This window comes from Thermobia domestica, chromosome 18, assembly GCF_964235325.1.
Source record: "Thermobia domestica chromosome 18, izTheDome1.hap1.1, whole genome shotgun sequence".
Taxonomy (NCBI): domain Eukaryota; kingdom Metazoa; phylum Arthropoda; class Insecta; order Zygentoma; family Lepismatidae; genus Thermobia; species Thermobia domestica.
Window position 1 is genome coordinate 181,324,656 of NC_137471.1, and position 14,935 is coordinate 181,339,590.

At 33.7% G+C, this 14,935-nt stretch overlaps 1 protein-coding gene across 4 annotated transcripts in view; it reads left to right on the plus strand.

Annotated features, from left to right (window-relative positions):
• MYPT-75D (Myosin phosphatase targeting subunit 75D) overlaps positions 1-14,935 on the plus strand; it is a 63,817-nt gene that overhangs the window by 13,657 nt on the left and 35,225 nt on the right. For all 4 annotated transcript variants that reach the window (XM_081745971.1, XM_081745970.1, XM_081745972.1 and 1 more), the window contains exons 4-6: positions 2,177-2,322; positions 9,039-9,267; positions 10,887-11,012. In XM_081745971.1, the coding sequence (XP_081602097.1) occupies positions 2,177-2,322; positions 9,039-9,267; positions 10,887-11,012 (501 nt within the window). The remainder of the gene's footprint in view (positions 1-2,176; positions 2,323-9,038; positions 9,268-10,886; positions 11,013-14,935) is intronic.

Here is a 14,935-nt window from a genome sequence, read left to right on the forward strand (position 1 = left end):
GTGTATTTGATTTAAGCGTATTGACAATCTTTCACGTTGTTCTGAAAATACATATAGTAATTGTTAAATTTATTTATTTATAATAGTCCTCTACAGAGCCAAACTCCATTTACAGAGGAACATATGTATACACACATAATTACATATGAAATACATATATATGTCTGTATATTGAAAGAAAGAAAGAAGATTATATAAAGAAAGAAAAATACAAGTTAAATAAAAAGAAAACAAAATTAAAATATTAGTGGTAAAAATATTTTTAAAAAATGAAAAATAATCTCGAGTGTAGGTTCAAAATTCATAGATGTAACACGTCTTAATTAATTGTTATTCCATACATAATGTCCCTTCAAAACATTATTTTTGAGAATACGCAAATATTTAGAGATAGGATAACAGAAATCAAGATCCAGAGCTGATGAAACCAACTGACTGAAATTTTTACAAGCTCTATGAATGATTCCGGGTGGATTCTAACGTGAAATCTCGGTATGTTAAATACTAAATTTTTAAGCAATGATCGTTTTGGGATATTGAAGTTAATATATTGCAGTAAATTACAATTATCTGCCAATGAGTTTAATGATTTATACAAATATATTTGTTGAATAAGGAAACGTCTACTGTAAAGAGAGTACATATCAAATTTAAGTAAAAGAGATCTTATTTTTAGTTGCTGCTATATGATATAATTTAAAACAAAGATCTTTCAAAAATTTACGTTGGATCATTCTGTAATTTGCTTGTAATTTATGAATAGGATCCCAAAGAACACAACAGTATTCCTAATCAACGCTATAAAAAGGTGTTTAAAGCTTGGATATTATGTAGGTCTCTTGTACTGCTTATTAAAAACCCTAGAGCCCTGTGCAACTCTGTAATAATTTTATTTATGTGACATTTAAATGTAAACTTATGATCTAGTAACACACCTACGTCATTAGTAGAATATAGTCTTTTTTAACTTTTCATTATTAGTCTTATATTTAAAGTATAGCAATTATAATACTTCTCTTTTATACGTTTATGCGTTAAAAACAGCAAGAAACATATTCCACAAAGTTTTTACATGAAAGGAACTTAAAGAAACACTATGCGTCAATCCCAGATGACGTGTATCATCCATCGAGAACTGTGAATATTACAGGGCTCACAGCGAGTCACTTTTTTAAACTAAAAGTCACTTTTTTTTCAAGTCACTAAAAGTTACTTTTTTACAAATTTGTCACTAAAAGTTACTTTTTTTGGGGGGGAGGTAAAGTGACTTTTTCTTGTGATTTATGTTTTGCATTGGCAATTTTCTAAGAAAAATATAAAAATAAATGGAAAAGAGCAGGAAGATGTTACTCATTACTCTTTTGAAAGCTTCATTACTTGCTGCCACATGTGAAACAGTGAATTTTATTCTTACTTCAGCTTTTATTCTTTCTAAAGCACAGTGGATGGTTGGTGGATGCTTAAGCTCTCAAGGTGGGGTTGAGAACCCTTCTGTGTCTATTCTTTCTTCTATCATAATAGTCTTTTATTTTTCTCTCGTAATAGTTAACGCTCCGCTCAATGTTGTGTGCGTGTGTGTTTGTATGGTTCATCATGTTCGTCTTGTGTTATGCTTCTTGTATGTTCTTAAGAGTAGGTGATGAATTTGAATATTTCACGTTTTTGAGAACTCTTAATGCGAAGTTAAATATAATATCTGGGATGAAGAAATTCGGAAATAGGCCAGAACTGGTTCCACTTACTCAGAAGCTTTTTACATCTGCTAAGTCTGCTTACCGTAACTACAAAGCATGCTTAGAAAACCTAAGAAAGGAGGAAGCTAAAACAAGAAGTAAAGAAGAAAAGATGAAACAAAACAACAAAGAGAGAGGTGATGGAGAAATTGACAAAGGAAAAAAGGGGTATGATGAGATTTTTGTCACTTTTCAACTATTTACAAGAGACCAGACCACTATGAGCCCTGATATTAGATATCGGAAACTTTTCACACTTCTAACGTGTGTATCATCATACCTTGGATAATAATGGTTGCACTATTTAGTTGCCTTCCTCATTGTTCAAATTCAGTAAGAAAGTATAATGTTCGAGTGAAGTGATTCATATTTGTTAATATTATTAATTGCCATGTTAGTTAATTATTCATATTTGAGGGAAAATAACTTGTTTAATCTTTCAGTGTTGTATTGATGATAATGAAGAGATGATGAAACTGCTTCTTGATTTCGGTGCTAACGTAAATGCAGAGGACAGTGAAAAATGGACTCCTTTGCATGCTGCTGCAACATGTGGACACCTTCATCTAGTGAAGTACCTCATCAGCCAGTAAGAAATGCTAATGATACTCTCGCATTATTGCCTGTTATTTTCTTGATAGTTCATTGCAAATATATTTGAGTTTCTTTAAAGTAATGGTAATAATAGTGATGTCGTTATTTCATCTCCGTTACCATGGTAATCGCCATGTTTTTTTTTTCTCCCTTTTTTTCTGTACAGACGCGTGAAACGAATGGTATATTTTAAAATCTATTACAAACAAGGACAACGGCTGTAAATTTATTTACAATTATAAAATGTTTTAACGACTAGTAAAGTTATTGGAAAAGGGTACAGATTTAGAATATGGAAAAAGATGAATAAAATCAGGAAAATTCATAAAGAAAGAGTAATATCTAAGGAACGTATTTCTAAAAGCGCCACACCTCTAAGTGACAAGGTAGAAATCAAATAATTAATGTAAACGTCATTATCATGTAGTTCACCTTAAAATGCAATTATGCACAATATAAACTCCCTAACGTGCAGATTGACAAACTGTCGGCACAAGGAAAACTAAAAATATACGATTTTTTAATAGAAAAAAAACTTTTAGAACAATGTTAATTCTATTGGAACCTTTAGTTTCCTTATGTCTACTCTTGATAATGGAAGTGCAAAATATTAATGTCTACAATATTGCAAAAGAAAAGGGAAGAAAGCAAACCTTTAGAAATTTTCAATCTAGACCATCGGTGGATATAGATCAAATTTTTCCTTATATTCCCTATCAACTTTAGACAATTTAGAAACAGTACATAAGAGAACATTCAATTATAAATGGTTCAAGATATATTTTGAACAACTGTTAAACATTAATCCTGTTCACGTGTGCAGTGTTATGGTACTTGTATTAATGAATAAAATTTTTTCCAGAATTATTTACGGTTAATATGTGATTATGAACAAGAGGAGTACATTTGTTTTCTCTTTTTCTATATTTCTATTTTTCAGTTTTATTGACTAGAGATATTTAGAAAGAAACAAATATTTCATTCACTCTAATGCTTTTTTGCAATTCCGAAATATTTCATCACTGGTTTCGTTTTGCATTTAGGTCCTTTAGGTATTTAGGCTACTTGTTGTTTTGAAAACAAAATGGCGAGGACCATGGTAACGAAAAGAATGTGACGTCTTACTATTTCAGTGTGTAGTGAAGAAACATTCTAGTTCTGAGTGGAAAAACGCAGATTTCTTCTTTCTTGGATTCAAGTTTCGTCTTCGTTGTGTGGAAACACCATTTTCAAACTAAAAGATGGAAATGAATAATTTCAATTTTGATATTATTAATTAGAATCTTCGGATTTTTTTCTATTCATTGTCAAATCATGCAGACGAACCGGAAGAGAATAGCATTACGTCTACATTGTTACTCTTGATAACATTATGTCTACCTAGTTGTTTTGTCAATTATATGACGTCTAAATCATGTAATACTATGTTTGCGTCAAATTGTAACAAGACACAGTGGCTCATTGGTAGAGTGCTTACCTCGTGCGTTGGGTCGCTGGTTCGATCCCCAACCAAGTAAGTTTGAGGTGGACAACATCGTGTCCGTGGATTTTCTCGGTTTTTTTTTTTTTTTTCGTTTTCATCATTTACTTGCTTTAATCATTGTCTGCCGTAGCCGAAGAGCATAAACGAAGGACCTTGAACTGAAATATTTCATTTCATTTCAAATTGTAATAATTTCATAGTTACTTAGTGCTCATGAACGCATTTCTTTCAAACTGACAATTTTCTGCTCACTTCGAGATTTCGGGTTTGAGACGGCATACAGCACACGTAGTATTTCTCGACGTGTTCAGTATTATTCTTCAGTGGTATATAAACTAAGGACTTGCTTCTGTCACATATTTCGGTCTTTAGTATCGTCACCTTGTTGCTAGTAGACCAACAGCACAAACCTTTTAGAGCCAAACCGCAGCGCTAACTCTGAACTCGACCTCTTCTATGAAAAGTAACTCTCTCAACTACTGTCTATCCAATCTCTTTAAGTTCTACTGGAAAAGTAATGAATCCAGTGAACTTGGCGTAGTCTTACTCATCGTTATATGAGGACAAACCGTTACCAGATTCACAAGAGGAAAAGCATCTACATCATCAAAAGCAAGTGAGTGAAAGAAATATGCTCCTTACGTACACAGTTGACTACATTACACCAAACACACTACATTTTCTCAATGTTCACTAAAAAATAATTAAAAGACCTTAAGTTGTATTTCAAATGTATATTTGTAATATAATCATCTACTATTTGCTTTGACTTTTTATTGGTAATATTCACCTCACTGTTTCACTTCATATGCTTGCAAGGATTCAATTTTCAGAGCTGTGAACTACTAAGTAAACCTGGACCATGTTTTACTTAAATACATCTCGTTTCTGTAACATACATAGAGTTGAAAAAGTAACTGACTGGATCAGGACTCCAACCCGGGACCTCGGACATACCGTGTAGGTGCGTTAACCACTACGCTACCCAATTCACTTTCCAGAACAATCAGTCCCTCTGGAGGTCGGTGCTCTCCATTCGGAGCATGCGAGTTTTACCACAGACCATTGGTGTGCTTGAATAGTACCTGTTTCCATAAACGGAGCACCTATCACAGTTGTGATTTCACATATCAATGGAACAGGAAACAAACCGATTTCTTAACACGCCAGATCTTCTGTAGATGTCAATTCTTTAACATAGAAAGAGTTAAAAAATGACTGACTAGACCGGGACTCTAACTTGGGATCTCTGGCATACCGTGCCGATGCGTTAACCACTACGCCATCCAGTCCTCTTCCCAGAACAGCCACTCACTCTCGAGGTCCCGGGTTCGATTTCCGTCCAGTCACTCACTTTTTAAGTCTTTGTGTGTTGTAGAATTCACATCAACAGAGGATCTTGATGTGTTAAAAGAAAGAGAAAGAAGAGGTTTTTCTTCTTTCATTGATATCTCTCTCTTTTGTATCCATTGAGAATGAAAAATAATAAAGCAATCTCTTTCCGTGTAAGTAATATCTTGAGTATTTGAGCCGAAAATCATTGACTTTGATCACGATCATAGGATTAAATTGTTTTAAAAGTTTTTGGAAGAGAAATATACAATGAGGATTATACAACTAAATGCATTTTTTTTATGATTGAAAGTAGGATTGGTTTATAAAATTGACGGTTACCAGTTTTTGCAACTATTGTACTTGTTTTTATTGTGTAAATTATTGTTATTCAACAGCTCTATCTATTTTTATCTAAATATATTTGGTCATAGTTTAATTCTGGATAGTTTTAATTTAATGAGAATTTATTCAGAAACTTTTTTTTGCTACTATTATTATTATTTTTAATGTACAGTCATGTATGTAGGAATGAAAGTAAGGTTACAAATTACAAAGCCTGCATTGAAACGTTTACCTGGTATACATAATTTCATACAACCAATACAGCCAACACAGAGTACATACCTTAGGTTATGTTTCGACATAGTCCCCATATCAGTTGAGGCGCTTTGAAAATTCCCTCTTGGTACAAATTCCTGTCCTTGCATGTTTAGCCACGTTGTCATGAAGTGTTTCACCTTCTCGTGTGAAGCAAAGTAACGAACGACATTCCCAATTCTGCCATCAGATGCCGCAACGTGATCTTCCTGTTGTCCTGAATCAGCTCTTCCACGCGAGCTGTGTTCAAATCTGTTAATGGCGTGCTGGGTCGCCACTGCGCTTCTTGTCGGCGACGTTTTTTTCTACCAGCCGCAAACTTTCGACACCATTCTGCGACATACTGACGGAACATTACAGTGTGTTCGTAAACCTCTACCAGCCGCCGGTGAAGAATTCAGTCGCGGTTACATGTTTCGCCCACAGAAATCCAATAACTAAGCGGACTTCTTCGCGAGACCAGTTTTCCAAACGATCCGCCATTTGTGTTTACCTGCAACTAGCACCGTAGGTGACGGGTGGCTGAAACTCTACATAGTTGCCAACTCTATGTATTAAAATTATTACACATTCCTCTATAACGAAACTCCAGAAATATCGACTTTGTAACTTTAGTTTCTGATCCTCCCTCGTAATTTGTCGTCATCTAGGTTATAGATTTCCAACCTATGCTATCCATAAGTATCGGAAGAACGGCTATATCCAGGTCCGTCGAGAGCCATTTTGGTTCCCGGGGTTGAGTTTTAAACGGACCCAGTGTAAAAACTGACAAACTATATCTCGTATATTTACTAGTTGCATTATACTAATTACATTAAATACATATACTAATTACATTACTAGAGTTATAGTTCGTAATTTACAAAACAGCCTTTCTTGCTTTTTTGCTAGCAAATGTATCTGTGATATCACTGAAGTTTAGCTGACGGATTAAATTAACACTCCATTATAAGATTTCCAAGTCGGATAATCTTTGTTAAATCATCGATGATCAAAGGTCATTCTTTGCTCTTGGAAGTGCACTAGACGCTCTTTCAGCCTCCGCCACAGAAATGTTGTTTGGAAAAATGTTGACTAGTTTTTGGTCAAGAATTGTGTTGAGCAACTCGAATGGTGTCAGAGCAGCACTGAAGTTGACATATTGAATCGCTTATAGATGAACTATTTCATTAATGACATAATCTGATGCATCATCGCTGTATAGTTCTAACCACGTTCTTCCTTTTCCCTTAAATTTATCATTACTCAAAGTTGGATACTTCCACAAGAAATCGAATTTCGTGTTTAGATCATGTATTGTCTTATGGCGGCATTTAAAGTTAACATAATCCAGAATAACAAAAACAAAAAACAAAAAAAGAAGAAGAAAAAACTGACTAAAAATTTCTTCGGGGTACTTTCTTCTTCAACAGTTCCGTCTGCTAAACGTGCTTGATTATGCGCTTTTCTGTAAAATCTGAAGTCGTTCCTAGATTTCTGCTCACAAAACATAAAGTTTGCTTTCTTTGAAAATGCTTGCCCATTTACTGCGTGTGGTAGTATATTAAATCTTCTATCAAACTTATGGTATTGTCAACTTTGGTATTGACACCCAAAGTAATTTCTTTTACTTGTTTGGAAAATATTTGTATCGATTTTCTCTTTAGTAAAAGGGTTATAACATTTTTGTATTCGCTGGTGCCCTCAGCAGCCCGAGCCCCGGAGGAAAAGCCCCGGCTCTCCCACCCTGCCGTCGGGCCTGCCTATATCGACAGGTATCACAGCAAAAACGTTTAGGAACTGTTGTTTGGAATCGATTCAGTGTCCTAAGAGTAGGTTCCATCCTGTCCGTTAACCTTCTATTTAAACTGGAATTGGAAGATATCGCATAGAGCATTGGAATCGATTGAGCACCTGTTCACTGAAGCCAGAAGTGGTGGAAGTTTTCTACTAGTTTCGGTTTCAGTATTCATCTCTATGAGCAAGAACGGTAAGACATTGCGAGAAACGACTTTTTAAATACAATAAAAGACAAATTCTGACCAAAGCATATACTATCTAATAAATAAATAATATTGTTACGGTTTCGGCAAAGTATCTTTGTGTATGATGAAGGCAAACATACTTTGTCGAATCTATAATGCTAAGTGGATTAAGCGCCCCAGAAATGAGTTTTGTCGTTTTGTCTCGACCTTCAAATGTCTGTCCAAACGAAAGTGGTGAAAATCTTAATTTCCGGTTTCAACACTTATTGCTATAGTGGAAAAACGATAATAGTGTTTTTGGACTCAGTTCTTCATGTATGTCTTGATTCCTCTATTGCAGCTGGAAGTGGTAGACCAATCACCACGTCTGGTTTCAGTATGAATCTTCATAAAGCAAAAACAGTCAAGATAGCCAGTAATGACTTTTCGATATGGTCTCAGCGTCCAACGAATACGTTCTGTCGATCTTACCCCTCTATTGCAACCACAAGTAACAAATATACAACGTCCAATTTCAATATTGTATTGACATAACTTGGAAGTCAACCGAGTGAAACGAATCTCAGTTGTACTTATTTGACGTTTCTAATGTGTTCATTGATCTTAGTTCTGAAGTTGCATTTCATTATGCTGCAAACTCACAGCATTAGCAGGCTCAGGGTTCCCACTGACCTAGAAAATCTAGAGAACCTGGAACAGTCACATACTTCAGCTTACTCGTACGGAATTCTATAAAAAGCGGGGGCTCAGTGGTAGAGCGTTCACCTCTGGTGCTTGGGGTCCCGGGTTCGATCCCAGCCACCGCCAAGTGAATTTTGTGGTAGACAAACACCGTGTGTGTGGGTTTTCTCGGGGTTCTCCCGTTTCCTCCCACTTTCTTCATTCCACCATTTCATTCATTACTCATCATCACAATCTGCTTTAGCCTATTCGGCATAACCGCAGGACGTAAAACTCAAAGATTTCATTTTCTATAAAAAGCCGAAAACCTAAAAGGTCAGGGAATTTTAAGCACGAATTTTTGCGGGTCAGATCCCGTTTCTCTTTCTGCCTTGTCCGGCTATTTGGTAGGTGATATTTTATAAATTAAATTAGTTTGCTCTCCAAAACTTCTGTACCTATACACGTTTTATATACATGTACATCCATAATAAATGTGGAACCCACTGGTCGGGAAAGATATAGTTGCTTTCTTACATTATATATATATATATAGACCTTGAAGTTTATAAATTATGTCTTAGAAAATGTTGAAAAGTCAGTGAATTGATGTTTGCCAAATTACTTCAATATCATTGTAATAGCTGTTGTAACCAATCTCCATATTTATAGCGGTGCCAATTTGCTGGCTGTGAATGCAGATGGAAACATGCCCTATGACATATGCGAAGACGACGCATGTTTAGATTATATTGAGGGGGAAATGGCGAAGCGAGGCGTAACGCAGGAGCTTATTGATGATACACGAGCTGCGACGGAGTACCAAATGCTGCAGGATCTACAGGAATTGGCAGCTCAGGGTGGAGATCTCGAGTATTACGACGAGCAAGGAGCAACTCCGGTAAATATTTGCTGTTTCTTAAATCTTCTTATGAGAGTGCAATTTTTCTATCATTTATTATGTTAATGAAAGACAGGGAGATAGCGTAGATAATAAATATGGGTTAGGAGAAAAACCTGAGAGATGAGTGGGATTGGTGACTTTATATTCAGAACTCATTAGTAGTAGAGAATATTTGGTTCTAGCAGCGCAAGTGAATATTGTATCTAGAAATCCATAATAGATGGACAGGGATATGAAAGTAGATTTCGTCAGGGTTTGAAGAAACTTTACGAAGTAACTTGAAGAAGGGGAAAGTTGTTCGTGAGGGCAGACATGTTAGATCAACGTTTGGTAGTGACCGAAAAAATGTATTAAGGAATTGTTTTGCAGACTGACGTAAATATTCCAAAGCCAGCTCGATATCTATCTTCGAATAAAAATAAATAAATAAAAACAGCAGACTAAACACACAGATAAAAATATTATTTGAAGATGTGATGATAATTGTATATGAAGGAAATCGTTCAAATTGACAGAATCTTAACTGATTCTCAGATCTATGCACCAGTTTCTGTATCTTACCTGATCAAGCCGGGAGATTGACGTAAAATACAGGATGTTTCAAAACAACACCGACAACGTGTGGGAGGTGATTCCTGACACCAAGATAAGACCAAAAGTATAGACTAACCTGGATGCACAAATGCTTCCTTTCGGAGTTATAGGCTGCCGAAAACGTGAAAAAATGAAGCTTAAAGGTTCATAGCTCCAAAACTATGGGACCTACCGTAGTCGGCTCAAGACTTCACTTAGGAACTAATATGTGCGCTATCCAAAAATCCATGTTTCAGAATCCTAAGGTACTCACGAAGAAATTTTTGTAGAGGAAGTTTGTCTGCGGGTATATTATTTGAAGTACTCACCAACTACCTGTATAAAAGTTGTTGCGGAAGTACCGGAGGATTCTGAAACATAGATATTTGGATAGGGGACCTACTAGTTCCTAAATAAAGTCTTTACCCGACGACGGTAAATCCCATAGTTTTGGAGCTATAAACTTTTTATGTTTTCAGCAATTTATAACTCCGAAAGGAAGCATTTGTGAACCCGGGTTGGTCTATACTTTTTGTCTTATCTTGGTGTCAAGAATCACCTCCCAAACGTTGTCGGTGTTGTTTTGAAACATCCCGTGTTGTGACATTCCTTTACCTCAAATAAGTTACTTCGCATAATGTGTTACAGACACAAAGACTGTATGGCTTGAATATACATATAAGCATTTTTCAAGTGTTATCATTTTAAGAGCATAAGTCATTTAAATTTTAGTATGTCTCATAAGCTGTTGTGTTTTTAGTGTTTGTTCAGAAATCCAGTTTAGGAAATAATTAGAAAAAGTAAGTTTTTTAAAATGAATTGAGATAAAAAGTAGAGAACAGCAAACCGACTAAAATAAACAGCTTGTATTTAAATTATATGTAAAGTACCTGTTTTATGTTACGAAGTTGGCGGACAGTTGTGAGAAACGGATGTCAACCTTGTTAATCAAATGATAAATTGTAATGATATAAACTTAATAGAGAATGGGAGTACAGAATTGTACTTGATCAATTGTTAATGTAATTATTCTGAATTTTTAGCTTCACATAGCAGCAGCTAATGGATATCTGAAAGTGGTAGAATTTTTGTTGGACCATCATGTGTCAACGGATGTCAAAGATAGCGACGACTGGCAGCCTGTTCACGCGGCTGCTTGTTGGGGCCATGTAAGTCATTATTTCTTTATTCTCTTATGCAAAGCATTAACTCTTTAAAATGTTGTAGCTTTAGTACGCGAGCGGAACGTATTTTATAAATTTAACTTTAGGATTAATAGTATGCGAGCGGTTATACGTGAATAAACAATAAATATATTAAGTTTTTTTTTTTTAATTTTTAGCTGCAGACAGATTTGTGGATGGTAAGTATTATAAATAATAGAGACGAATTTAATATTTTAGTTTATTTGTAGAAAGTAAAGTTATAGTTGAAGTTTGTTGGTTAATTTAGATGTGTATATATAAACGCCGAAAAGAAGGTTGAACGACGGACACCCGAGGTTTATAGTATGACGTGCGTTTACGAAGTTACATCAATTTTTGGAGACACATTACATTTATAGTAAATGCAAAAAAACGTGATAAGTTTTTGCAACTTACGTTAGATTTTATGACTATTTTGTATTTTGGTTACCAATGTTAACTTTTTATATACACCCTTTTGTGCACCCAGCACTTCAGCTGCGTGCGCACATAGACTCTAAGTAATTTTTTTTCGTATACACTTTTTCTTATATTAAAAAAATTGACACATTGATATTCAGTGCTTAAGTTCTCATCACGTGTAAGGCCTGGTGACCATTTTTTAACAAACATTTCCAAAAATCTCTTTTATATCCTGTCCTGAATTACCCCTTTGACTTTGTTTCAACTTTGAAGTTTTTTCTACGATATCCAATGTTAATAGGAATTTTCCATTGAGAATATTCTATCATTGGGATTTAAGAACACACAAAACACACACATTGAACAGATGAAATAAACGAAACAGATATATATAATATAAATAATTGGTAACTTCTCAATGAAGAAGGGGAGATCGGCCGTCCTTTTTTCATCCCATGGCATAATTAAATATAGTTAACCAACAACAACAATCACATAATATTTAATTAAAGAAAAGAACGAAAAATATACTAATAAGATGTACGGCTATGACATCTCCCTCCCCCCTTAATTGAGGAAATTTGTTATTTGTACAAATTTCCGTAGACAATATTGTTTTATTTAGGTTTACTCTTTTTTTTTATATTTGATAATTTACTTTTTTAGTTTGAAGTGGTGCGACATTAATGTTTGAAGCATTTTACTTAGTTATATGCAGTACTTAACTTTTTGCATGTGCACTGATATGCGGTAATTTATTATGAGAACTAAACTTATTTATTATGAATGATTGTATATATATTTATGGCAATAGTTGATAATTTTTTAAACAAGATGTTATTGAAGCAAGAATAATACAATAAAATTAATTAAAATACTCCTAGGCACCAATAGGTTACCAAAAGTGGAGTAATTATATTTGCGTATAATATTTTACACTGTTGATTAGTTCTTTTTATCTTTATTTTTTTATTTTTTTTTATTTTATTTTATTTTATTTTGTTTTTGTTATACTGGTATTTTGGTAACTAGTAAGGTTCACGTTTAAAGCCGGATTACTATATTATGAATATATTTGTTTTTTAGTTATATTAGTATGGAATATTTGGAAATTTTTTGCACAGTAATTATTTCGTAAACTATACGATTCACATTTAATTTTAATATTTCGGTACTAACTACATTGTTTATGCGCTGTATGAATTACGATTTGTTTTTGACTTTAGAAGTAACATATGACAGTTTATTATATTTTAGAGTAAATAAAATACACTTAGTTAATTGCATTGTGTTATAACTTGGTGAATTGTTAGAGTTTTTTTGTAATTTAGCTTTGCAAATTGATGTAAACGCGTGATTATAAAGGAAAGATTTAATTTACAATTAAACCGATAATAAGTTGTAGAAATATATTATTTATGTTACTTTTAGCCAGTTTAGCAGAAGGGTGCTTGAACTGATTTCAAAACCACGTATTACTTTGAAAGTAGAATAAACAAAACGAAGCAGTTAAAAGATAGTTTAATTACGTACAATAAGCCACTACCTTAGAATGCAATATTTTTATGTAAAAAAATTATAATTGAGCTGAGCGAAGCGAAGCTCTTATACTCGGGTTAGCCGTTTGGTTGTCCGCGAACTCCTCCTAGACCGTTTGGGCGATCTCAACCAAACTTAGCACGCTGATAGAGTATGTCGTGCTGAGTGACAACATAGGTCGAAATCAAAAATCCGATGTACCATCGAGGAATAATCACCGAAAAACGCTTCCTGATTACGTAGTTTAAGCTCGCTCAGCTCATTTCATTGCAATCGGGTATATACATTGCATTCCTAGTCATATTTGGAGGCAACTGGTAACAATGATTTTACTTTAAGTATACTGAAATAGAATTATTTATGGATTGTTTTAGAGAGTGCTAGTTATTTGTTGTTAATTATTATTTTATTTTATTTTATTTTATTTTTTATTTTTATTTTTTTAACCTTTAGAACCGTTTTAACAAACTTTGTACTTTAGAAACAATTTTCTCAAATACATTTTGATGGAAAGAATAATATTTTTAAGGTAGTTTTTAAATTCGATTAATTTGTATTATTTTGTTTTGATTGAAATTAAAGAAATTAGCAACCTTTTCAAAACTATTTTTGTTTCAAATTTTTATTTTTTATTTTGAGCAACATTTGCAAATTATATTTAAGGTAAAAAGATAAGTTTATTAGAACTAATTGTTTTTAACTTAGTTTTTAACAATTAAACTTTTTTGGTTTTACTATTTATTTTATTAGTGTATTATTAAACATTTTCTTTATCTAGGATACTCAATAATACCTTATACACATTTCCATTCAAACTTAAACACAGTTTTTCTCTTCTTGCAAGTTCGTCGATACTACTAGAATTACCTCATTTTGGCAGATTTCACTTATTTGTTTTGCCAACGTAATTATTGTTATGATTTGTTTAATTATCAAGGCTTATTTTACAAGGACGATAATTTTAGTTTAAGCACCATGTATTGCACCAATTTAAACACTTGAGTGTATTTTTTATATTTTGTTTTCTAAAATTTTGATAAAATTTCCATACGCGCAATGCTTTTTAATAAGAATTATTTGCAATAATTCTGGAATATTTGCAACTTTGGTATATTTTGAGTGAATATAGGAAATGGGAGTGTGCATAGTTACTTCATGCACAAACACTGCATACTTTATTCATTGGTATGCCAATACGCAATGTTAAAGAAACTGATTAAAAAGGTATAGATACATTTTAGAGTGGGGGCCGCGGTGGCTCAGTGGTAGAGCGTTCACTTCTGGTGCTTGGGGTCCCGGGTTCGATCCCAGCCCCCGCCAAGTGGTGGACAAACACCGTGTGCATGGGCTTTCTCGGGGTTCTCCCATTTCCTCCCACTTTCTTCATTCCACCATTTCATTCATTACTCATCATCACCGTCTCCTTTAGCCTAACCGGCATAAGCGTGGGACGTAAAACTCAAAGAAAGATTTACATTTTAGAGCACCTTTACTCCCAGACAGGTTATTTTTTTATGTTTAGTAATTTATTACGTTTTAATTTTATTATGGTAATTTGTATTACAATTATTGAATCATTTGTAAAAGATTAGTTTACTACATGATTTTTAAACCTTAAGTGATACTTTTACCTTTTTTTTAAGACAAAGGAGTAATTACTATAGGAGACTATGACAAATGATTTTGCCTGTGAATAAACATGTTTTTATTGACATTGTTGGGAGAATTTCCATTATATTTAAGATACACATTTTCTTTATACCGCGGTGAAGTATTGAATATAAAACTATTCGCACTTTTACTTATCATTTGTGTTTTTATTTTACTGACGAGAATAAGAGGATTTTTTACTGTTGCAATTTTTTTTAGTTTGTATCAAGAATTTGGGCTATTAAAAATTGTAAATAAACTTATCTAATTTTATTATGATTTGTTTTAAACTAACG